Genomic DNA, 26,447 nt, shown 5'->3' with positions numbered 1-26,447 from the left:
TGTTAATAGTTAATAATAAGTTAATAACAGTTCATAGTTAATAGTCTCCAACCCTTTGGTAAAAAATCTAAAATAATCAAAATTTCGAAAAACCGAATTTCTTAAAATTCAACATTTTTTCTTTCCTTTTACTGCATTTAGCTTTATTATTTTTGGACTCTTCAAAAACACTTTACTTATTTAATAGTCTCAACCCTTTGGTAGAAAATCAAAAATTATTAAAAATAATCAAAAAATTCAAAAAACCGAATTTCTTAAAAGAAAATTCGCTGACTTTTTACTAATTTTATTTCCGCTTTCTTGGGACAAAAAGATGGTAACTGACATATTTAACAATATGTCCGGTAATCTGTTCACAGTTTGAAGTTAGTTGCTGTTTGCTTTTTTGTTATCTAACCTTTTCAATAATTTTTCTTTTCAGAAGATTAAAATTTTTAAACTAATGTACTGAAAATCATTGAATTCTTGTTAAGTATTTATGAAAAAATTTGAAAATAATTGAATTCATTTCAAGAATTTTATCAACACTTTTTTCAATAATTGAATTCTTTCAAGAAAATGTAATTAAAATTGTAGGTATTGAAAATAATTTATATTCTTGGAAACATTTTTATTAAAATTCTTTAAAGTAATTGAATTGTTTTGAAGAATTTATTTCAATATTCTTGTAAATAATAATTTTTAAAAAATTTTTTCTATAATAATTTTGACTGATAATTTTGAAAATAATTGAATTTTAAGAAAAATTTCTTTTAAGTTTTTAAAATAATCGTGTTTATTGTTAATTGTAATTAACGATCTTCCTATTAAATTATATTAAAATTATTCATAGAAACTTTAATTCTTTTTAAACCATTTTATTAGATTTTTTGTAAATAATTGAATTGCTCTAAAGAATTTTAAATTTGTAATCATTCAAGAATTGATGTTTATTCTTGAAAATTTTTTAATTTACATAATAATAATAAAAAATGGAATACCACGTTCCGCGCATTGGCGTGCGTATCATTTGCTAGTTTAGTTATAATTTCGATTCTCATTTATTTTAGTTATGACTCCAAACTCAATGTTTTCTTTTGACGTTTGAAGGGTAAATTGTTCTTAACTTTTACTTGTTGACGAATGTTTCTTTATTAATTTTTTGGTAAGATATTATGATACCTTTACTATTTACTTATTTATGAATGAATGTTAGATTGATTTATTAAAAAATTTTCGTATTGTACAATTTATATTCTGTTACTTATAATGATTGAAGAATGTTAAAAAATTTTTTTTGTATATTATTTAATATTTTTATAGACTCCCTGAAAAGGAAATCGGTCAGATTTCGAAACGTTGGAGTAAACCAACTTTTTGAAAATTAATTGTCCGAGTGTTTTTGTTGATTTTGAATTTTTAAATATTGAAAATCTACCTGAGGCAGTGGTAGTAATTCCACTGTCATTCGACGTTTCCGTTGAGAGATCGGCAGAACTATGGCTGGTAGGTGTGGGCGCTGGGGTTGGATGTGAATTTGGAGTAGTACTTGGTGGTGGCATTGGGCTGCCCTCGTGATTGAGGGGCGGTGTTGCTGCCGGTGGATGTGGATGTGGCACTGCTGCGTTTGGCGGTGGCTGATTGCTCACGTGATTCGGAGACGGCGGCGGTGGTCCCATGGAACTCGTTGGCGGGCCCATATTGCCAATGCCTCCGATTCCCGGATTGCCCGGAGGCACCATACTTCCTGGAGCGCTGGTGCCGTACACTTGCGGTGGCCCAGGACTCGGTGGCATGCCGGGCGACACACTATTGAAGCCCATTTTATGCTGCAAAAAATATCATTGTCGTAAATACGGCACAATTTCAATTCACACAAAATTCATTAGTTTTCTATTTACCATGACGGCCACAAAATCTCATTTTCAAAATTCCCTGACTCATTTTTATCTCTCTCTTTCTCTATTTTTTCAATTTCTCTCTTTAACAAATTTTTCAATTATTTAAAATTCTGCATTGCTGAGTAAAAATTTTATATTGTTTCTAAGGAACAATTTTTACATAAAGGAAAACGTAGGATAATTAAAATTTTGTTCAAAACTTTGGTTGCCACGCTTTTACTTATTTGAAATTCCCTGACTTTTCCAGGTTAAAAATCGGAATTTTTCCAGGTTTTTAAAACCATATTTATTTTTTATCAAATTAAATAACTAATAAATTTTTATAAATTACTTAATAATTAGGGTTGACACAAAAATTTTATTTTCTTTACCCTGACTTTTTCATGAAATCCGGACAAAATTTTGACATTTTCCCTGACTAAAGAACTTCTTTTTTAAATAAATATATAATCATTATTATTAAATTAAAATTTTCAAAATATCTATTCAAATTCAAATCTTAATAAAATCATTATTTTATATTCTAAAAATATTATTACTGTAACTTCATCAAAATTATTTTCATCATTTCAATTCAATTTATGTTACAAGAATATTGTTATCATAACTTCTTCAAAATTATTTTTATTATTTCAATTCAATTATTATTTTCTAGAATTTCAAACTAAAATTTTTCATTAAATCAATTTTTTAATAATTTTTCAAAATGTTCTTTAAGAATTTTCAAATCAACTTGTTTACAATTCAATTTTACGAAATTTCGATTTTTAGGAAACTCTTCAATTAAATATAAATAAAAAAATAAGAACTTCAAATAGTTTCAAAAAAATTCAATTCAACTTTAAAAAAAAATCCTACAGAATAAGTTAAAATTATGAAATGTTTTAAAAATTCAATTATTTCTAAAAATTCACGTTATAAGGCTTTTAATATTCAATTATTATCTCAAATTTTAACTGAAATTCATTTTTAAATAAATTTTTATTCGTAAATTCTACGAGAATTTAATTGAATAATTGAATGTTTCTCAAAATATTGCATTTTAATAAACAATTTTATTAAAAAAATTTTAAATATTAAATTTTTTTGATGAATTTTTATAAAATTTTTAAAAATAATTTCATTTTTCTAGAAAAATGATTGAAATTGTATTAAAAATAATTAAATCCTGTAATAAATTTGAATTTTCTTAAATACTTGAATTACTGCAAAGGAATTTATCAAAAATTTGTAAATACAGTTACAGAATTTCTGTGTAATTTTGAATATTTATGACAGTTTATGAAAATAATTAAACGTTTGTGTAGAATTTTATTTTTGATTTAATAATTTAATTTCTGCAATCATTTGTAACTTCTCCAAAATTCAATTTTTTTTTAGTGTTTTTAGCTCAAATTCTTTTATAAATTCATTATTTTTAATAACTACTTCAATAATATATTAAAAACTTTAACTAATTACAAAAGAATTTGATTTATTAAAATTTTCCAAAAATCTAAGTTCTTTCCAATTAAATTCATTGAAAATTGAAGTTTTCTAAAATTTCTAATTAAAACTTTTTCAAGTTCATCTATTTATGAAAATTGTAAACGCAAATTTTTTAAAATTCAATTAATTTTGAAATATTTAAGTCAAATTATTTATTAAATCATTTTTGAGTAATAATTTTATGATAGTTATTAAAAAATAAAGTTATTTATAAGGGATTATTGGCAGAAGTAGAAAAAATTGAAGGTTTTGTATTAGAATTTGTGGTAATTTTATAGTTTATAGAAACAAAAATTCAGAATTTTCTTATGAATTCTAGAAATTGAATATTTTTCCAATACAAAAAACCCAATAACTTTAGAAAACAACAGTCACCCTGAATTAAATCTTTTCAATATTTTCAAAATATTCGGCTGCTTGACAACGAAATCCAAAATTTTCTTATGAATTCTAAAAACTTAATATTTTTCCAGTGCTTTTGATAAAATTTCCTGACTTTTCCCTTGTGGCAACAAGTAAAGAGGCAACCTTGTAAAGTTTGCAAAAAGTTAAAATTTTGTTCCTTAACTTAATCAAAAATTTTTCTAGCTTACAAAAAAATGTCAATTTTTGTAAGTTTTTCTTAAAAGAAAGGCAACTAGGAGAGAATATTTCCGATTTTAGGTGTTTAGGGAAATTTGATTAATTTAAGGGAATCAAAAAGGAAAAGAGAAGAAATAAAGGAGATTAGAAAAAAGAGAACTGTGATCCCTGCTCTTAATTTTAATCCAAATTGTATGATTAGAAAGAAGTAGCAAGAATATTAACATTGGCAATTTGAAATTTGATCAATTCAATTTTCAAGAAATAAATTTTTAAAACCATTTCATCAAATTCCAAGACAATTTCAAATTTTCCAGGACCATCAGCCCCAGAAATTACCAAGTAATTTCTCTACGATTTTAACAATAATTTTTCCAAGTTACATTCTTGTAAATCGAAAAATGAATCGTAAAATTTCCAATTGTCACTGTTTTTCAAGTTAAAAACTAAAAAAGAAAATTAAAACAAAAAAAATGGAGACACGACAGAAACTTTTGTGGTTGGCCAGTGAATAAAAGTCTGAATGAAATTTACCGGATAAGGAGGGTATTGCACCATATTGTTTGATCTAGCTGATTGGTATTGGTTGTTCGGCGGCGGTTGTGAGTTTGTTGGCGGCGGGTAACCCTGAGGAAACTGCATGTGTGGCCGAGGAGGAGGATAAGCACCCTGTCCAGGGTAGCCACCAGGTTGATTCGCGGCAGCCCCACCTGCTGCATATCCCATTCCGCTACTCATTGGATTAATACCGCCAAGTCCTGTTGGCACTGGTCCTGGTTGGACCACGCCGGGACCGCTGCTATTCATTTTGTAACTATGCATGTGCGGTGAAGGACCAAGGGGTTGTTGATATCCTCCTAATTTCAACAAACAAATAAATTATTAATTATTAATTATCAATTATTAATTATCAATTCTACTGAATTCTAATTAAATTTTTGATAAATCTCCCTTACCTTGAGTAGCCATGGGGGAGTGACTCATTCGTGCTGGTCCACTTCCATCTGACTGACTGCTTGACGGTCGTGGAGGCATCTGAACGTTTTGCTGACCTGCTGCAAGACAAGTACAATAAGTATCGATATTTTACAAATATTCCACTAACCAACAAATTAGTAATTAATGAACAAAATTCAAGAAATTAATTCACAATTTTTATACATATATAATTCTCTGAAGAATTAAAATTAGGTCCCAAAAGTTGGTGTCGACGAGGAAAATAAAAAAAAAATTATTTTCATGAATTTACAAAAACGAAAACATTTTTTCAAGTGTGGTTTTAAAGAGTGCCCTTGAAAAAGCCCCGAAAAATAGTTTTCATTCTTAAAACTTCGACGCCAACTTCAGAGTCCTTTAAAACAGAGCTGTTATGATTTAAACCAACTTGAAAGAAAAATCGAAACAAAAGATGAATGAAACTAAAATTACCAACGTTTGCGTTGACAAAAAGAAATAAAAAAAGATTAAACAGGATTGCCAAAAAATTTAATTTTGTTTTTCCCTGATTTCCAGAGAAAATTTTAATTTTTTTCCTGACCCTAAAGAATATTCTGATTCACTCTAAAAGTAATTAGATTCAATTATTTTTAATGTTTTGAAAAAGTTTTTTGAGAATTTTCAAATCCATTTATTTACAAGTCAATTTTACGAAATTTACATTATTCGGAAATTCTCCAAATAAATATATAATGGAAAATAAAAACTTCAAATAATTTCAAAAAAATTCAATTAGGGCTAATTCCACCAACTTCAATTAAAAGTTAATTAATTATTAAAGCCAGTTTAACGGCTCATGATTTGTTGATTAAGAATTTAATCATTGATTAACTTTTAATCAGTATTAGTAAAACTGACCCTTAAACTTTTTCAAAAAAATTAATTCTACAGAATTCTTAGTTAAAAGTATGAAAAATTGGGATTTTCAAAGATTTTAATTTGAAACCTTTTTTAATTATTTCTCTTAAATTATTTTCTAAAACTTTAACTGTAATTCTATTTAAAATCAATTTTTATTGCAAAATTTTAGGAGAATTTAGTTATTTAAATACAAAAGCAAATAATTTATTGAATAATTGAATGATTCTCAAAATTGAATTCTCATAAAGACTTTTATCAACAAATTTTTAAATAATTGAATTCCTTTGACGAAGTTTAATAAAATTGTAACATAAAATTTATTCATTATTCAATTATTTTCATAAATAATAAAATTCTTTTTAGGAATTAAATTATTTTCAAAAATAATTGAATCCCTGGAAAAAATTTTATTATTTATGAAAATAATTGAATTATTATAAAGACATTTAAAAAAATTTTGTAAATAATTGAATTCCTGTGAAATTTTTATTATTTATATGAAAATAATTAAATGATTGCGTCGAATTTTATTAAAAATTTTTTTAAATAATTGAATTCTTTCGAAAAATTTTATTTAAATATTAGATATTAAAAATCATTGAATTAAGGAAAATTTTTAAAAATAATTGAAATTTTGACAAGAACTTTATTAAAATTTTTGAAAATAATTGTATTTCGGAGAAGAATTTTATTATTTATAAAAATAATTGAAATTTTGTCAGAAATTTAAAAAATAAAATTTTTTGAATATAATTGAATTTCTGCAATAATTTGTAAAATTTCCAATTGAAACATTTTGAAAATAATTAATTTAGAAAAATATTGTAAATCCAACTTTTTTAAAAGTCAATTAGTTTTGAAATATTTAAGTAAAATTATTCATTAAATAATTTTTAAGTAATAATTTTATGTTTATTTTTAAAGAATTAAATTATTTGAAATAAATTATTGTAAGAAATAGACAAAAATGAAGGTTTCATATCAGAATTAGTGGTAATTTTCTAGTTTATGAGGCAAACAAAAGTCACCAAAATTCAGAATTTTCTTCTTCTTCTTCTTCTTCTTGGTTTTAAAAAATATTTTTTTCACTTTTTGCGTTAACGAAAATTTGGTAAATTCAGTTTCATAGCAAAAATTAGTCATGATTTCGTATTTTATATAAAAAAGATAAATTAATTAATTCGATTTAGTGGAAGCATGAAAAATTAAATGTTGAACATTTCAAACAATTAAAATTTACATTTGAATAAAAATTACAATTTTCCATCAATAAGAAACGATTTAAGTAACATAATCTAATATTTAACAAATATTTCTTATTGCCAAAAAATTGTAATTGTTGGAAATTAAATTCTGTATCCTTCTGCTAGTACTCTTGTTTAAAGTTTTAAATTCAAAAACTAAAAAACTCACAAGAAAACCAATATATCTTATTAAATATAAAAACTGTTAATTAAATTGAATAAGGTAGTAATTTATTTTTTCAACGTGTTCGTTTAAATAGTTTCTTAAGAAAAATAAAAGTAGCTACTATTTGTTGCTTTCATTGTAAAATTAATTTCTTATTATCATTACTAAAAAACCAAGCTCCAGGAAGAATTTGATTCAAATAAAAAAAAATTGAATCATGACTTTTAACAGCTCTGCTTTAGAATCAATAATTTTGTCAATTCTTAAATAAAAAATCCTAGAAATTGTTGAGACTGTGAAAGCTAAAAACTTTAATATTTGAATTCTTAGACTTACTCAAAAAGTAAATTTTTGACGAAATACGAAAAATAATATTAAACTTACCGACAGCAGGGGACATCGAGCGAGAACCTGTGGACCCTGTAGGCGAAGGGGTAGGCCTCATCCCCTGGGAATTTGGTGTTCCAGGACCAGCAGGTCCATTCGAACTATCGTTACTATTTTGGCCAGATAATTCCTAAAATTCAAAGTAAAACAAATTATAAATTATACTTTTCAAATTACATTTTTTCATAAAATTCAAAGTAGAAATAACAACAATATTAATAATAATAATAACAACAATATTAATAATAATAATGATAACAATAATAGTAATAATAGTAATAATAATAATAATTTTAATAATAATAATAACAATAATTTATAACTTCATAAATATTGTTCATAATAATGTTAAACAAGACAGATTTTTATTATTTTATATTTTTATAAATATTAATTCTATTGCTAAAATAATATTTATAAAAATGAAATTATCAAAAAAAATCCCAAATTTCAGGACACTAAACATAATAAAATACAAAACTAAAATGTACACAAAATGAAAATTATTAAAAAAAAAAACCGAACTTCGCAACATATTGTTTAATTATGGAGGCGAGAAATAAAATTAAAAATAAATTGTTTGACTGTCCCTGCACGTGTGAAATCTCTTTAAAAACACAAATTATGTAATTATTATCAAGGTGTGTAACACACATGATTACAAATACCTTATGTATTTTTAATTTTTTTGTGATATCAATAAATCTCATATGACCTACATCAACTCTTAAACATACAAAGTCAAAAGCTAATCTAAGCCTAGACAATATATTTTATATACATATATATATATATATATATATATATATTTCAATTCAATTTAAAATAAAAAATTATTTAGAAAATGTTATAATTATTATGCTTTCAAAGAAACATCTTACATTAAAAATGAAAATATTCTTAAACCATGATACACGTGTCATAAGATTATAAGAACAAAATTCCGTTGGAAAAATAAATTATCGTAATTTTAATTAAAAGTAAGGAATTTAAAAAAAATTAAGTATTTTCTTCTCGAATTAATTTTTGTCCAAAGTTTTTTTTTCCTTTTAAATGGTATTTCAATAGTCAAAAACCAATTCCTGGAAAATAAACAAATATTTTCATATAAAATAAATAAATAAAATAAATCTTTATAAAATCTTTTCCACACTTTTGATTACAAAAATATCTACTCTTCATAAGCAAATTTGTTAATGTTCCTAAATTTTTTTTGCTTCTTTTAATTTGTATTAATTTTGTAAAACAAATAATTTTGTAAAATATTAAAAATATTAATTATTATATTATATTATATAATATAATTATTGTTATAATTATTATTATATTATATATAATATTAAAAAAAATTAATTATTGATTAAATAAATATTCAATTTTAATTACTATTCTCTTTTGTATAGTAATTTTTAAAAAATATTTAAACAGAAAAAAATTTTTTTCATTTGAACGTTAAAAATTTTGGAAAAATATTTTTTGCTTGAGTGAAATTTACGTACTATAATTTTTATAGTCACTTTTAACGTAAAAGAAGAACTAAAAAATGATATTAATGAATAAAAATAATGTGCCTCAAATGCAACAAGTGAAAAATTTTCTTCCAGTTGTTAAACTGCAATAACTGCAAAATTGTAGTCAGTGAATGTAGCAGTTATTTGATAGCCACAGCACTTTAACTCACAGAAAATCATGAACAAAAGAAGTAGTTTTTCAAGCGACAATTAATTTCTCAAAAAACAGAATTTCACTTTATTTAAAGAATAATTTACAAGTCAATGACACATTGCAATGATTATCAAAACACTTATCTGAGATTTAAATTTAATTGTATTTTTATTTACGGTATTTCATAATAAAAACATTACATTAATAATTCAACTAGTAGAAAAAAACACTTCTTTCTTTTTTTATCTCAAGTTACTTACTTCTTATTTCTTTTTTCACGAGAAATAAAATTTTTAAAATGTCGACTCCTAAAATTTAATAATTTCTAAAAATCACAACTATAAACCTTCAAAAATTCAATTATTTTCTACAATCTTTAACTAAACTTCATCTCTCAATCAATTATCTCTATTCATTTTTAATAATTTTCCGAAAGTTATTCGAGAATTCAATTATTTAAATACAAAAATTTAATTTTTTATAATAATTGAAACTGTCCATTTTTTTAAAAATATTTTTAAGAAGGAAAATTTTCAAAAATTTTAATAAACAAATACTTAATATTAATTTTTTTAAAAATATTTTTAAATAATTGAAATTTGGTTAAATCTTATAAAAAATAATTAAAATATGATAAAATCTTTGAAAAATAATTGAAATTTTATAAAATCTTTGAACAATAATTGAAATGTGATAAAACCTTTGAAGAATAATTGAAATTTGCTAAAATCTTTGAAAAATAATTGAAATTTGATAAAATCTTTGAAAAATAATTGAAATTTGGTAAAATTCTTGAAAAATAATTGAAATTTGATAAAATAATTAAAATGTGATAAAACCTTTGAAAAATAATTGAAATTTGGTAAAATTCTTGAAAAATAATTGAAATTTGATAAAACCTTTGAAAAATAATTGAAATTTGGTAAAATCTTTGAAAAATAATTGAAATTTGATAACATCTTTGAAAAATAATTGAAATTTGGTAAAATTCTTGAAAAATAATTGAAATTTGATAAAATAATTAAAATGTGATAAAACCTTTGAAAAATAATTGAAATTTGGTAAAATTCTTGAAAAATAATTGAAATTTGATAAAACCTTTGAAAAATAATTGAAATTTGGTAAAATCTTTGAAAAATAATTGAAATTTGATAGTTTTTTATAAATATTCTAATGTCATTTTTCGAAAATAAGTGAATTTATAAAAAGAAGTTTTGTATAATTTAAAAAAACCTAATTATTTTTTTTTGAAAAATTTTAATTAAAAATTTTGAATAATTATAATTATTATCTCCAAAATGTTAAAAAATAATTGTAAAAAATTTTAATATTATTTACATTTTATTTTTATTTATTTGAATTTGAATTTTTTTTGTATTTGTATTTTCGGAAATATGTAGGTAATCGAAAATCTTGAAAATAATTGAATTTTAAAAATTAGAATGAAATATTTCGAGAATTACTTTTTTCAAAAATATTTTAAATATAACTTTTAGAAATTAATTTTGATTAATTTTCATTTTTATTAAATTTACACTTGAAGATTTTTCATTAAAATTTTTTAGAATTAAATTATTTTCAAAATTTTGCAAATTGAAATTCTTCAAAAGTTGATTTTCAAAATTTATAATAAAATACTTGAAAAAAAATCAATTATTTTACAATTAAATTTTACAAAATTTCAATTATTCATACTTTTTAATTGTATATTCCGAAAATTTAATTAGAAAAATGATTCCAAATTAACTTTTCAAAAATTTGTCTATTATACTTTTCATACTAATAAAAATCGAAATAAGTTGTAGTTTTACTAAAAATTTGTTATTTTGTCGCAAAATTTTTTAAAAAAATGTCGAAAAAGTCGCAATTTTTCAAATTAAGTCAATAAAAATCGCATTATTTGATAATAGTCGAAAGTCATAATATCCGAGGCCTGGGGTTTTTAAATTTTTTTTAAATTGTGCTTTAAAAAAAAAAAATTGCCTAATAATTAAAAAAATATACCATCTAAAATAAACCATAATTAAAATTGTTTGATCAAATTTTTTAACTTCTTGTGTTCATCATTTTGTACACATTTTCTCAAGATAAATTTCAATTCGTGGGAAATAATTATTCTTTACGCAAACTGATGTACTACGTATACTTCACAGAGTTTATGAGAAAAGTATATACATTAAAAAAAAACAAAAAAAAGGTCACTCTCCTAGTGTCAGGTAATTAAGATGTATTTTAAAACTTAATATTTTAATAACCATTTACTAATAGTAAATAAACAGAAAAAATTTTTTCGTTTCGCAACGTTTTTAAATTTTACTACAACTTTTTAAATACTGTCATAAATATTATCAAATTTATTCAAAATACCATGAAAACTGAAAATTATTTTATAACGAATTTTAATTATATTATGTTTTAATTAACTATTTTATTTATATAAATTTTATATATTTATAATATAATAATATAAATAATAATAATAATAATAAAATGAATAATAATAAATGGGAATATTATAATTATAAAAAATTTAGGAATATTTCTATTCACAGGGTCAAGAAAATTTTCATATTAAATAGCTTTCTAGGTAAAGTTGACCGTTGACTCACATAGAATGAACATTGCCACACAACATGATTAAGGTTTTTGTTACTTTTTCCACATTTACACAAGGCACTGTTAACAATTTTTATACGAGCCAAAAATTCAGCCAGATTCTCCAACAATTGATTATAACTGTTTCTATTCTAGTTAGAGTTTTATGACTAAACCATATTTTTTTAACACTAGAATTATTCTCAAAATAATATTATTTACCCTTAACAAGACCCTGTTTAATTAAAAATTAAATTTGTTCAACTGAAAGTAAACAAAAACCCATCTAATAATATAATACCGAACGAAAATTGTAAACTTGTCTAGTATTTTTTTCACAGAAATGGAAATTTACTCCCCCTCCTTAACCTAGAAACGCTATAGAAAAAAATAAGTGGGAAAAATGGTAAAATCCTTTCGAGTAAAATTATCATGAGTACTTTTTTTGACAATTATACGTCAGCAAGTTGGAAATTATCAACTATCACTTTTTATAAGCAAGAATATAATAACTAGTGTCTAAAAAAGTGAAAATTCAACGAGGAATTCAGAGAAGATGACGTGACTAGTAAAATACAGTATAATATTGACGTGAAACATAAAGGAGCGAACACAGTGGAGATACGTACTAGGATTCAACTGATATGGTCCGGTGGTTGTTGGGAGGAATATCCTATCCTAGGTAGAATGTGATCCCATAAGTTTATTCGATGCATCCCGACGACCACGAGAATAATAACACAACACGCGTCATGTACAATTTTACACGCGCTCAATGCTCATGGTAATATATATCTATACATGTGTGTGTGTGTGTATGTGTATGTGTGTGTAAGCCCACACACTTGATACGTGTCGTCGCGGTTATATACACATTGGAAAAAAAACCACTACAGTACACTACGCCCATCGGCCACGATCACGCACTTTCGAAAACATTTTTCCGGCACAATCTGGTCAAACCAAATGTCGTGAAAATTTCACTTTATTAATCAACAACAACGTTCTTAAATTATCAAATAAATCGTAAATATCAATATTCTTTCACGAATTTTCATCGTCGATTTCGACGCTGCCAGTCTGACTCTCTCTCTACTCGAATCCCACTTGTGCGCAAAGCAAGAGTCACTTTGGTTCACTTGGCTGTTTCACTTCGAATCCTCGCATGTTTCACAAACGACGATCGCGACAAGCACACACTTCCAACACTCGGAGAATTTCACGCGTCACTTATTGATGCGAGTAATTTTTCCCTATTGTGGAATAGAATGTTTCTTGGAAATCAAGATCGAAGTCTGTTTTTCACGGACTTGGGGGCATTTGGATTTCAGTATTTCGCGTCTAGCACAGGCTCACCGAGGGCGTTCTTTCGTGGCGCGGCAAGCGTTCGTATATTTCCGTTGATCCTCGGCTCAATATCCGTATGTTACGAAGTAAATCCAGAATTCCAACCGCGTACATTCAAAACTCACCGTTGCCTGCTGTTCGTTTTCGTTCGAAATTCACTTGTGTGCGCCCTTCGCCTCCTTCAACACTATCCTCAATTTTAACCATTCTAATGCAACTGCGCATACACCAACGAAGAAATTTCACTGGCTATTTAAAAACGCGCGCTCTGTTTGAAAACTCAAAAAAATATTTTCTGCTGAATGACGAATTTAAATCTATTTCAGGGTTGCCACAAAAATTTTATTTTCTTCTTCCCTTATTCACAGATTAAATTTTAACTTTTTTCCTGACCCTAAAGAATATTCTGATTCACTCTAAAAATTATTAGACACTCCAAAATATGTTCTAAGACATTTATTTACGAATTGCTTTCAAAAATATTAATAACTTCTATTTTTAAATAAATATTTAATTATTTAATATTTAATCATCATTTTCCACAGGAATTAAGACTTTCAAAAATTCCAAATTCAAACCTTTTAAAATTCAACAACTTATTAGAACTTATTACTTATTAGAAAACGTGAAGAAATCGATCACTCCGAGTCTTTGACTCGGAGTAATCAATTTCTTCATGTTTTCTAATAATAATATTCAATTATTATTTTCTAGAATTTCCAAGTAAAATTCTTCTCTAAATCAAATATTTAAAATTTAATAATTTTTAAAAAGTTCTTTGAGAATTTACAAATCCATGTTTACAATTCAATTTTACAAAATTTCGATTCATTGGTAATTCTTCCTTTAAATATAATTATTGAAATTAAAAACTAGAAATAATTTTAAAAGAATTGGAATTAAATTTTTTCAAAAAAATTAATTCTACAGATTGTTAGTTAAAATTGTGAAAAATTCAGATTTTCAAAGATTTTAATTTATAACCTTTTCAAAATTCAATTATTTCTTAAAATTCGCACAATAATGCTTTTCATAATCAATTATTATCTAAAATTTTAACTGAAAATCATTTTTTAAAAAATTGTTATTAAAAAATTCGACAAGAATTCAATTATTTAAATACAAAAATAAATATAATTTATTGAAAATTCAATTCTCAAAAAGAATGTTATGAACAAATTTTTAAATAATTGAATATTCTTTCGAAGAATTTTAATAAAAAATTGTATTAAAAATAATTCAAATTCTGCGATGAGTTTTATTATTTATGAAAATAATTGAATTCCTAAAAAGAAATTTATTATTTATGAAAATATTTGAATCTCTGTAAAAAATTTGTTAATTATAAAAATAATTGAATAATCTCTGTAAAAAATTTGTTAATTATAAAAATAATAGGAATTATTGTGAAGAAATTTATAAAAAATTTGTGAATAATTGAATTCCCAAATATTTGCATGGAATTTTATTAACATTTTTTAAAAATAATTGAATTTTTTTGACAAATTTTAATATAATTGTATTAAAAATAATTGAAATTCTGCGATAAGTTTTATTATTTATGAAAATAATTGATCGAATTTCTAAAAAGAAATTTATTTTATTTACGAAAATAAATAATAATTGAATTCTTCCTAAAAAGAAAGTTATTATTTATCATTGAATTTTTTGATAAATTTTAATAAAATTTTTATGGATAATTACATTTTTCGAGGAATTCGACCAAAATTGTATTATAAAAATAATTATAATTCTTCGATAAGTGTTATTTATGAAAATAAAAAAAATCCTTGTTAAAAATTTTAATACTTATAAAAATAATTGAATTTTTGCAAAATTTATATTATTTATGAAAATAATTAAATGTTTCCGTAGAATTTTATCAAAATGTTTTTAAATAATTAAATTCTTTTGGAATTTTTATTTTAAAAAATAGTAGTTATTAAAAATCATTGAATTCAGGAAAATTATTTAAAATAATTATTGAAAATAATTGAACTTCGGAGAAGAATTTTATTATTTATAAAAATAATTGAAATTCTTCAATTAAATTTAAATTAAAAAATAAAAACTTCAAATAATTTTTTTTAAAAATTTTAATTTACAAGGATTATAATTTGAAACTTTTTTGAAATTCAATTATTTCCATTATAATTTATTCATGTCAAAATGCTTTTAATATTAAATGTTATTTAAAATTAGGACTGAAATTCATTTTTAAATCAATTTGTATGAGAAATTTTACGAGAATTCAATTATTTAATTACAAAAATAAATAATTTATTGAATGTTTCTTAAAATTCAATTTCCATAAAGGATTTTATCAACAAATTTTTAAATAATTCAAACATTGAATTTTTTCGACGAATTTTAATAAAATTTTTAAGAATAATTACATTTTTCAAGGAATTCGAATAAAATTGTATTAAAATTTACATTCTGCTATGAATTTTATTATTTATAGAAAAATAATTGAATTTCTAAAAAAAATTTATTATTTTTGAAAATAATTGAATCTCTGTAAAAAAATATGCAAATAATTGGATTTCTGTGGAATTTTTATTATTTATGAAAATAAATAAATGTTGTGAGTAGAATTTTATTAAAAATTTTTTAAAAAATTGAATTTTTTTAGAAAATTTTATTTAAATAGTAGATATTAGATTAGATATTAGTAGATATTGAAAATCATTGAATTGAGGAAAATTTTTGAAAACAATCTAAATTTTGACAAGAATTTTATTAAACTTTTGAAAATAATTGAATTTTGGAAAAGAATTTTATTATATTTACAAAGATAATTGAAAGTTTGAGGAGAATTTAAAAAATTTTTTGAACATAATTGAATTTTTGAGAAAATTTTTATTACTTTTGAAACTAATTGAATTGCTGCAATTACTTGTAACATATCCAAAATTCAATTTTTTTCTAGTATTTTTAACTAAAATTTTATAAATCCATTATTTTTAATAACTAATTAAATATTAAAAATTTTAACTAATTTCAGAAGAATAGAATAGAAATTATTATTAGAATTCGTGGTAATTTCATAGTTTATGAGACAAACAAAAAAAATTTTTAATTTTGAAATGAATTCTAAAAATTTAATTTTTTCCAGTACTTTTAATAAAAATCCCTGACTTTTCCCCGATTTCCCTGATCTGAGGCAACCCTGTATTTACTCAATTAAAACAAAAATTCCCTATTTTAGAAAAGTTATTTTGTTTCCCCCCACTAAAATACCATTTTTATTAAAACAAACTATTTTTACTTTGAAATCACCCGCTATTGTTGGCCAATCACAATTCAGCAACAACGCATGCGCCGAGTTGGCTATCCTGCCACTCAAGTTCTATTTTTTTTTCAAATTTTTTCACCACTTCCATTAATCTCTATGACGTTTATCTACATTCTGTCAATTTAATATTTCTACACTAAATACGTGAGCATTTCTTCGTATTCTATTTGTTGTGATTAAATAATTACTCAAATAAACGTAATATTTGAAGCAACCCGTGTCAACTGACTAATCAATAAAAAATAAATCCATAATATTTCGAATTACATTATAAAAAAGTACTGAATACTTTTTTAATTCCTAATTATCGAGTCTAAAAGATGAGATAAAAATTAGATAAATATTTGAAAAAAAAATTAAATATCAGTATGACATTTTTTGACAGATGTTATCAAAGATAATCTGATAAAAAAAAGTATGCGTAATTTTTGTACAGAAATAAAAAAAAATAGTAATAGAATATTTTTTTGCAGTAAAAAAGTAAAATTGAAAAAGCTCCTGTTTTTCAACTTGTTTCTAACAAAACAGACAAATAACTCCTGCGAAGTAAATTATAGGATTGCATGAGTGGCAAAATTTATCTACAGTACAAACAGTGGCGCCTTCGCGGCTGATCACGTGACTGTTTCACACGAGTCGTAAAACCTCTCGAAAAGTGTCACGTTGTCACGTGGACAGTCGAGAGATCCCAAACAGAATATCACGTTTATAGAGAGAAGGCAAAGGACAGAGAGAAAACGACTTGGAGGAAAAACTCGAACCAATGTAATTTTCCGCTTCAAATAAAATTCTCACAACAGTGTAAAAATATACAATTTTTATCATGAAAAATAAAGAAAAAATAAGAGAAATAATTATTTTGTATCGATTTTTGTATTATTAAAAGAAAATTTCGAAACTTTGTCATGAATTAAAATGCCCTTCAAACAATATTGCATTTGATCACGAGTATTATTGATTCGTTGAATTCTCGAATCTACCATGTTGGCTTTCCTAGCAATGAAATTTTCTAATCAAGTAACGAGGCGAAAATGCAATTTTCACAGCCAAGAATATATACATATATATTGAATTATTTTCGTGAGCGCTACTCGAGAAAGTTTTATAAGTAGCTCTAAATTATTCGTTTAATTATTCCTGACAGAAAATAAGTGAGATAGATGTTAAATTGTAAATCCCTCCATTCTCTATTATAATGTCTGAAAAGCTCGATTGTGAGTGAACAGAAGTCACTGTTGGGAAATGGAATATTGCATTTATCAACATGATACACGTTTTGAAGGCATATTCGCTGTTCGCAGAGCAGAGAGTGTTGTACAGTATAACCGAACCAACACACAGCTTGACAGCATGGCAGCACATATCCACACAGCGAAATGTGCCAAACCGAATATAGCCGAAGGAGCGAGCGAAAGGTCAAGGAGTGGGGAGAAGCCGTCAACTTTATCCCCACTCTTCCAATTGAAAAGAATCGCGCGCAACTGCTTCGCTCATGCACAAAATACAGAGCTGGCTACAGGAATATTTGTGCCCTAGGTGAAACATTGATTCCCAACCTTGCTGCTTATATTTTTCATATAGCAAGAGAGAGAGAGAGAGGAGTAAAAAAATATTCCTCAACCCCACCACCACCACACAGCAAAAAAAAAGCATTTCATTAATCAAACAAACATGTAACTGAATTTGAATAGACGGAAAAAAAGTCTAACGTTTAGAGGCAAAAACATTATATTCCGTCGGATCGATACAATATTTTGTTTTTGAATTTCCAACGCAAATAATATCAAACAAAACTAAAAAGAAACTTTCAATTTTACTTTTTTTTCAAATACTTTTCCATTCCAAATTCAATTACAAAACAAATTTCCCAAAAAAAAACTTTCCGAGAATTTCAAATATTTTTTAATTTGAGTTTGAATAGAAATAATATTCCAGCCCTCAAATTTATTAATAGAGAAAAATAATACTAAAAATGAAAGAGGTAAATTAAATTTCTTCGAAAAGAGAAAATTCTTTTTCATTTATATTATTCATTTAAACTGTTATAAAATTTTCAAATAAATTAATTAATATTTCAGAGATGAAAAGGGTATTTTAAGTTCATCACTTTTTTCAAATGAAAATTTGTGCAAAAAAGTACAAAAAAATTACAGAAAATATATAATTTTAGAAACAATTATCAATTGTTGTACTTCAATTTATTTTATTTGTATTCAAATTAGTGGAAAAATATAATAAAAAATGATAAGTTTCAATAGTGTAAAAAATGACTAATCTCTTTGCTCCTACACTAAATTTTTTTTTATTTTTTATTTAAATAATCGATTACTTGACTATTAAATAAATATTTACTTGAATAAATATTTTTGTTAACCAAACAATTTTTTGTATTATAAAAGCAAACAGAATGTAATACTAAATAAAAATAAAAATTATTTACTTAAAATAAATATTTATTTATTTTATTTATTAGGTACATAAATATTTAAATTATATAAATTATATTTTTAAATTAAATTATAGTCGTTACAGTTCAAGTAAGGAAATAAAAATATGTTTTGAACGTTCAAATGTATCAGAATATTTTTGTTACTACTTTTAATTTATATTTTATTAAAAAATAATGTTATTGTTTATATTAAAAAAAATTAATTATTAACTGTAAGTAAATGTTGAATTATCAGGGTTTTAAAAAAAAACCAAATTCAAAATTCCGGGTTTTCCAAGGTCTTTGAAGTTAGCGTCGACATTAAGCGTCAAAAACATTGTTTTCTTTTTGCGAAATAAAAAAAAAAGAATTTTAAGGATTTTTTCAAAGATTAAAATCTTAATCTTATTATTAAATATTTGAATGCAAAGTTTTAAAATTCTATGTAAATAAAAGCAGTAAAATAATTAGTGCGGTTTCAATATTAAAAACTAAAAAAAAATAGATAAGCGTCGACGCTAACTTTAGATAAGTAATCGATTATTTAAACCAAATTTTTTCAGGGTTTTCCGTGTTTTTTTTTCAGTGTTTTTAGAAAACATGTTTTTAGGTCACTTTTCAGAAAGTTTCAGTAGAATTTTGAATATTACGCATGCGTCAAAAATAAATTTTCATGTTTTCCCACAGAATTTTTAAAAAATTCACTAAAAAGTTTAAGAATTTCAAAATAATATTAATCTGAGAAATTTCGAAACTATTAAAAAGAAAAATTACAAAAATTTATAAATTTTAGGTTATGTTTATGATCATTTTCCCTTCATTAAAAATTATTTCTTAAATTTTGTAAAACCAAAAGTTTTTCTTATTGAATACTTTAGATGTATGAAGATTTAAATATCATTAATTTGCACTGAAAGTTATTTCTGTTTACGTGTTTTCATTTTTAAATTAGCAAACACAACCTAAAATTTTTTCTCGTTTCTGGTCCCTAAGAAGACTTTCTGGTGCAGAATTGGTAAAAAAAACACACTTTTTTAAACTCTTATTGTAAATAATGTATTATAGTTATTGCAAAAATTCCTTTTGGATATTGTTAAATACTAAAAGAAGAGAATTAAAAAATTTGTTTGTGAATTTTTAGTTCATTTTTGCAACTGAAGACAAAAATTCTCTTCATAAGGGTTTTTTCTAGACAACAAACCTCGAAAACAATTTTTTCAAATGTTTTACAATTATTTTTCATACACATTTTTCTAAAAAACTCGAAAAAATGCTGTTTTTGGGTCAATTTACCCCTGTAGAAAGTAACAGGCGGTAAAAATGTGAAATTGTGGTTTGTTGTCTAGTTTCTTAGATAAAAAATCGAATGGTGTTTGGTTTCTTTAAAATCGATTTAGTAGATTTCAAGAAAAGTGTCTCCTTGTTTTCAAAAATGTGTTTTCGAGTAAAATGCTTTTAAACTTTTCATATAATAATGTATTACAGTGAGTTAAGAAACGACCATAAAAATTGCTATAACTTTTCTTCTTTTACATGTTTTTTTCAAAAATATTTTTGGACAGTAATTTTATGATACTAAGGAATATTTTAAAGCAATAAAAGAAAAATCTATTTTTTAAATCTTTGACCAGATAAAGTTCCTTTAAATTAAAAAAAAAATAAAAAATAATACACTCATTGAAAAGAATCATAAAAAGCACTATACAGCTAATAAAAATTAACATAATTAGTAAACCCGTTAGTCTGTAAATAATTTATTGTTAAACTACGTCTAATTAAATTGACACGAAAAATGAAATTGATTTTGACCTGAAACCCTGTGTCATGAACTTTTCTCTATCTTTAGTTTTATATACTTGAAATTAACGATAAAATTAAGATGAAAAAAAAACCCCTCTACCTGACCTACATCTCAATATAAAATTTCACAAATAACCAAATGTATTCCAAATTAACCAATAATTGATTTTTGTTCTCATTTCAAATGTGTATACATATAAATAACTAATCAACTTTTCACTGAATTTCAATAATCTCGCAACATAATATATTTTTAAATCCAGAAATTCATAAATGTAAACTCATAAAGAGAATCTATTAATGTTCATTAATAATAAAAACGAGGGGGAAATCCTATTAATTTTCACTTTAATGAATATTGAAACTTTTTCAAAGTATTCTCCTCTCAAAGGCGATAAAAAAGGAAAGAAAGAAAGAAAGAAAAAAAGTTTTAAGAACGTTGCAGAATTTTCAAATAGATATACTAATAGATGCTGAAGGAGCTTAGACATTTGTCAATATATTATATGTATACAAAAATCAATTACTTTTCAAAACGTGTTATTTGAAAAAATTCTACATTCAAGGTGAAAATTTAGCGTTCAGCAAATAAAAGTTTTTAGAAAATTTTTTGAAAAAGAATTTTCAAAAGAGGAAAGCCTCACAAAGTGTAGTGGAGAAAATAGTACCTATATTTTTTCAATAAAGAAAATCGTAATTTTCTTTGAAGAATTTATTATTTGAATTTTAGAAAAAGAATTATATTAACACAAATATAATTATTTCGATGCAATAAAAATTTTTTAAAAAAAAGGAAAAAATGTAGAAAAAAACTATGAGAGACGAAATTAATTTAACATCTGAAACTTTGGAGTAATAATAAACGAGCACTGTATAGAGGCTTAAATGTTCGCCAGGATACAAAAATCGATAACGGTAGAGCGTACATTCAAAAATCCCTCTTCTATTTCCAAATTTCCTAATCAAATATTAAATAATTAATTTAATTTCCCCTAATTTTGCTTTACTTAGAAATTTTAAATTTAATATTAAATTATTATTAAATTATCGCTAAATTAATTTTTAATTTTAGGACCGAAAAAATTCTCATTATGATTTTTAATAAAGAAATAAAATTTAATTTTCAAAATTTTTCTAGAAAATAGTAATTTTTTCCACGATTATTTAAATATTTACTCATATTTACTGTAATTTTTATGAATTTTTGGAAAAAATTCCTATTCTTTTTAAATTAAGGGGGGGGTCCAGATATATTAACAACTATATGAAGATTTATTTAATAGAAATTGACATTATTTTTATTGCAATTTTCTGCGAAGGAATTCAAAATGTTCATAAAATAAAAATTAGTCAAAAAAAATCTTTTTAAAAAATAATTTTTGTTTTTGAAAAAAATAGAATTTTTTAAGGTCCATACGTATTTTTTTTTAAATGTGTTTTTATTTATATTTAAGAAAATTGGAGACTTAATTTTTATATTTACTATTTTTGAAGCATTTTTTGTTTTTAAAGTTAGCGTTGACGCTTAGCGACAAAAACTATTATTTTCGGTTTTCAAAGATGAAAATGTAATTAATTTTTATTTTTCCATTTACCTGGAGAGTTAAAAAAATATGTTGGACATAAAATAAGTTTGATGGTTTTTTTCTTGAAAATTTATTTTGAAACAAAAATTTTAAAACTCGTAAATTTTCAAAATTTTAGGTTTCCAATTTTTGTGGCCATAAAATAAAATGCGTATTAAATTAATGGAAACATGTTTTAATACTTTTTATGGCCATAAATATTGAGAACCTAAAATTTTGAAAATTTATACAAGTTTTTAATAATTTCATTTAAAAACAATTTTTAAAAAATCAAAATATTTTATGTTACTTTTTAAATAGTAATATAACTATACATTTTTAAAAGAAAAATCATTTTTTTCTAAAAAGAATGCTACAATAATAGTAAAAATAAAAATTTTGAATCACCAAATGTTTTTTAATGTAAAAACACATTTTTCAAACAAATGAAGTTTAGGTTTTAAGAAGTATTATTTAAAAAGAAAATTAACAATTAAAATTAATATTGTCTATTTTTGAAATCAATTTTAATATACTCGAAAATATAAGCCGAACTCTTTTAAATAACAAAACAGTTTTAAAAAAAAGTGTTTTAAATTGTGTAATCTCAAACTATTTAAAATCAATAAAAAAAGAAGACTTTTATTATGATGAAAAGGTAGGAATAAAATATTCGAAAAATAATTCTATAGTATCAATTTTCAGAAGTATAAAAACTATAAAACTGCGGAAAACCGATTCGACAGTAAATATAAATCCCGAGTACAATAAAAAAAGAACTCTAAATATTCAATTCAATAGAACTATCTAGAAAACAATTTTTCCAATATTTAAAATTCCTTTCCCAAATATTTCCTCATTCATATTTAATATCGAAAAATTCAAAATTTCCCTTTAAAAATTCACACCCTTAATTCTCCGACAATTTCCCTCTATTAATCCCCACCATATAATTCAACCCTCGACGCTTCAACATCGTTGAAAACTTGAAAAAAAAATATGAAAAAGTTAAGTGCTCCGTTATTAATTGGAAAAAAAAATGTGAAAAGAAATGAGAAAATTTCTTTTTTTTTCGAGAAAAACTGTTAGAAAAATGTATATAAGTATATAGAATAAAGAATGAAGAAAGATAGAGAGAGAGAGAGAGAAAAAAAAGTTAAGAGAAACTAGAGAATCGATCGGAAATCTGAAGCGTTGAAAAACTGGAAATTCAGCTAGATTTTCTCTCTCTCCGTCAACGAGTATATAAGCGAGGAAAATATTTTTGGAACCCCTTTTATATATATCGGGGACTCCTCCAGTTTGGTACGCTTGCGCCGGCCCTTAATCCGGCCATGACGGTACCAACGTTGCCTGCCATGCCTCTCTTTACTCGCACACAAGCCAACAACAACTCTAACCTGTCCATGCGCCCATGTGCAATGAGCGCGAACCAATGGCAAGGGGAGCGTGGAGAGGCAGGGGAGAGGGGGGCGCACGCTAATATCTGGGGCTCCGGCGGCCGCGCGACTCGCCCCCTAATCGAACATGTCGCCTCTCCCCTACCGTCCCTCCCGCACCACCACACCATCTCTTTCTCTCTTTTTTCCCTCCTTCTCTCTCTCCCACAACCACTCCTTTCTCGTCCGATCAAAACCACCCCATTTCTTATTCTCTATTCTGTTTTCAACTTTCTATCCTTCTCTCTCTTTTTATTTCGAAAATTTTCGAAAAATATTTCCCATTCTCTCTCAATATATAACTGAAAATAACACCGTATTTCGATTACCTGTCGTGCCACCCGTCAAAATTTTCAACACTCAACCAGAGTCAAGAATTTTAACCAAAAAAATTATTTCTATAATTGCTAATAAACATTTTTTTGTTTTATCCATAAATATGATAATTCCCCTCAGCGAAAAAAAAAACAGAATTTTTTCCTAAATCAATTTCCTTTTTATTTGATTGATTTATTTGTTGGTTTTTTTTTTTAATAATTTTGATTTAATTTTTGAAAAAAGGCATTTTTTGAAAAGCAATAGTCAGAAATAGAAAGTCCGAGAATTGTAATGTTTGAAAATTGGAAAATACGGTTTTGAATGTAACATGTATTTGTTTTGCATTTTTAATTAGGCAATGTGACCACGCGGCTTTGGCTTTTATATATATATATGCATTACATATACAATACGCGCTAACCTTACACACGTTTTAGGCGATTTTAGGTTAGGTCTCTGAGTCCAATACATAACAACGATTACCAATACCCAAGCACGATAAGAGATTGCATATGTGTTTGAGAAACACAATCGTTTCCGCCACTACTTGTTACTTGTTGGTATATCTAACCCGTGACAAGGAAACGCAATTCGTTTTTTTCATGTTTTTCTTTTTCAAAATCACGTTTCGAAACTTTCAAAAAATATTATTTTTATTACACGTACACGAAATTAAATTGTTTCTCTTATTGGACATTTTTTTCAAATACTATAGGGTACTTTGAACAAAATTTTTTATAACACAATTTCACTAATTTTGTTCTTATAATTTATTATTTGTTCCTAATTCAATTATCAAAAAAGTAATTTTTCTCTAAGTCAAAATTTTCATTTTAAGAAGAGACTTCAACTACATTTTTAACTATATCAAGAAAATGATTTAAATCTTTCATGAAATTAATTTTATAAATGAATTGTATGTCAGGATTATTCTTGTTGACATAATAGTGAAATATTTTTATTTTAAATTTCACGACGTTTCAACGCCAACGTTGGTGTTCTGTTCAGGTGTTACATCTAATGAATATTTGTTGAAAAGTAAAAAATTATTTTAAAATAAAAATAGAAAAAACATCACGGAGAAAAATATAAAGTAACTTTTACTACTTTTATAGCAAAAAATTTCCGGTAATTTTTACTACTTTTGGAGTAAATTTTGCTACGTTCGAAGTAAATATTTGTAAAAATTAGTAAAATTTACTTCGAAAGTAGCAAAATTTACTCCAAAAGTAGTAAAAATTACCAGGAATTTTTTACTATAAAAGTAGTAAAAGTTACTTTATATTTTTCTCCGTGATGCCTCTAACAAGAGGGACATGTTTTGTTATTTACATTTACATTATTTTAATTTAGTTTTCCAAATTCTCAAGTAAAACATGTGACAGTTGTCGAGAATAATTTAAGGTTATTAATTATATAGTAATTTTTAGAGATACACTTAGAGAAAATATATATTAAATTTTGTAAAAGTATTTTTCAATTTGAGGAAAAAGTACAACAAACCGAAATGTTGACATAGAAAATACTAAACAGTGAAAGAAATAATATGAAATTTAGTAGTTATATTAAAATTTAACCAAAATTCTTATATTTGATATATAATTATAATAAATTTCACATAAGTTTTTTTTACAGTTTAGTATTTTTTATCCCAAAATTTCGCTTTGTCGCATTTTTTCCCCAAATTGTGAAATATTTTTACAAATTTCAATATAATTTTCTCTCGGTGTATTCACAAAAAAATTGGCGAATGAAAAAAATGATTTTTATTATTTTTTTTATGCAATTTAAAAAAACTGTGTTTTAGGTTGAAAATGCTAGAAAAATACCATTGTTTTTCACTTTTTTTCTATGGAAATTCACTTGTTTATTTTTCAAACTAATTTCAAATCATAATTTTATCATTATTTTTTTTGTACTTTATACTTTTTATTCAAAAAAATTATGATTTGAAATTATTTAGAAAAATAAACAAGTGAATTGCTAAATAAAAAAATTGAATAACAATGGTTAACAAACTTTTCTTATTGACAGAAAATTGTACCTAATTTTTATTCAAATGCAACTTTCAATCGTTTTCAAAATTAAATTTTTCCCCTTTCCACAAAAACGAATTTAAAATTTAATTTGTCTTTTTCTTTTAATTTAGGAAATTATTTGGATTCATGATGGATATAGTCTTCTTTAAAACAAAACGTTTCTTTTCACAAACAATTTGTAATAATTTAAATTATTACTTATGCAAACAATCAAAAATATGGTTTGAAATGTCACAATGTCATTTACAATGTAAATGACAGTCTTTTACCAATTTTATGAAAAAAAAAATTCTTCACGAATAATTTGTGTCGCTGTCCATTGAAAAGGACCTTACGTATGTCAAAAATT

At 24.2% G+C, this 26,447-nt stretch overlaps 1 protein-coding gene across 8 annotated transcripts in view; it reads right to left on the bottom strand.

Annotated features, from left to right (window-relative positions):
- Window positions 1-26,447, bottom strand: part of LOC122501055 (trithorax group protein osa-like) — a 76,672-nt gene that overhangs the window by 40,326 nt on the left and 9,899 nt on the right. For 5 of the 8 annotated variants that reach the window (XM_043610285.1, XM_043610289.1, XM_043610290.1 and 2 more), the window contains 4 exons: window positions 7,602-7,734; window positions 4,907-5,005; window positions 4,485-4,807; window positions 1,418-1,808 (listed from right to left, as the gene is read on the bottom strand). In XM_043610285.1, the coding sequence (XP_043466220.1) occupies window positions 1,418-1,808; window positions 4,485-4,807; window positions 4,907-5,005; window positions 7,602-7,734 (946 nt within the window). Of the gene's footprint in view, window positions 1-1,417; window positions 1,809-4,484; window positions 4,808-4,906; window positions 5,006-7,601; window positions 7,735-12,493; window positions 13,309-26,447 lie in introns of those variants that run through there. The other 3 variants (XM_043610286.1, XM_043610293.1, XM_043610292.1) reach the window with 2 other exon arrangements.

Source organism: Leptopilina heterotoma, unplaced genomic scaffold (assembly GCF_015476425.1).
Source record: "Leptopilina heterotoma isolate Lh14 unplaced genomic scaffold, ASM1547642v1 Lhet_198, whole genome shotgun sequence".
Lineage (NCBI taxonomy): Eukaryota > Metazoa > Arthropoda > Insecta > Hymenoptera > Figitidae > Leptopilina > Leptopilina heterotoma.
Note: the sequence above shows the minus strand (reverse complement) of the source record. Positions and strands in the feature narration are given on the sequence as shown.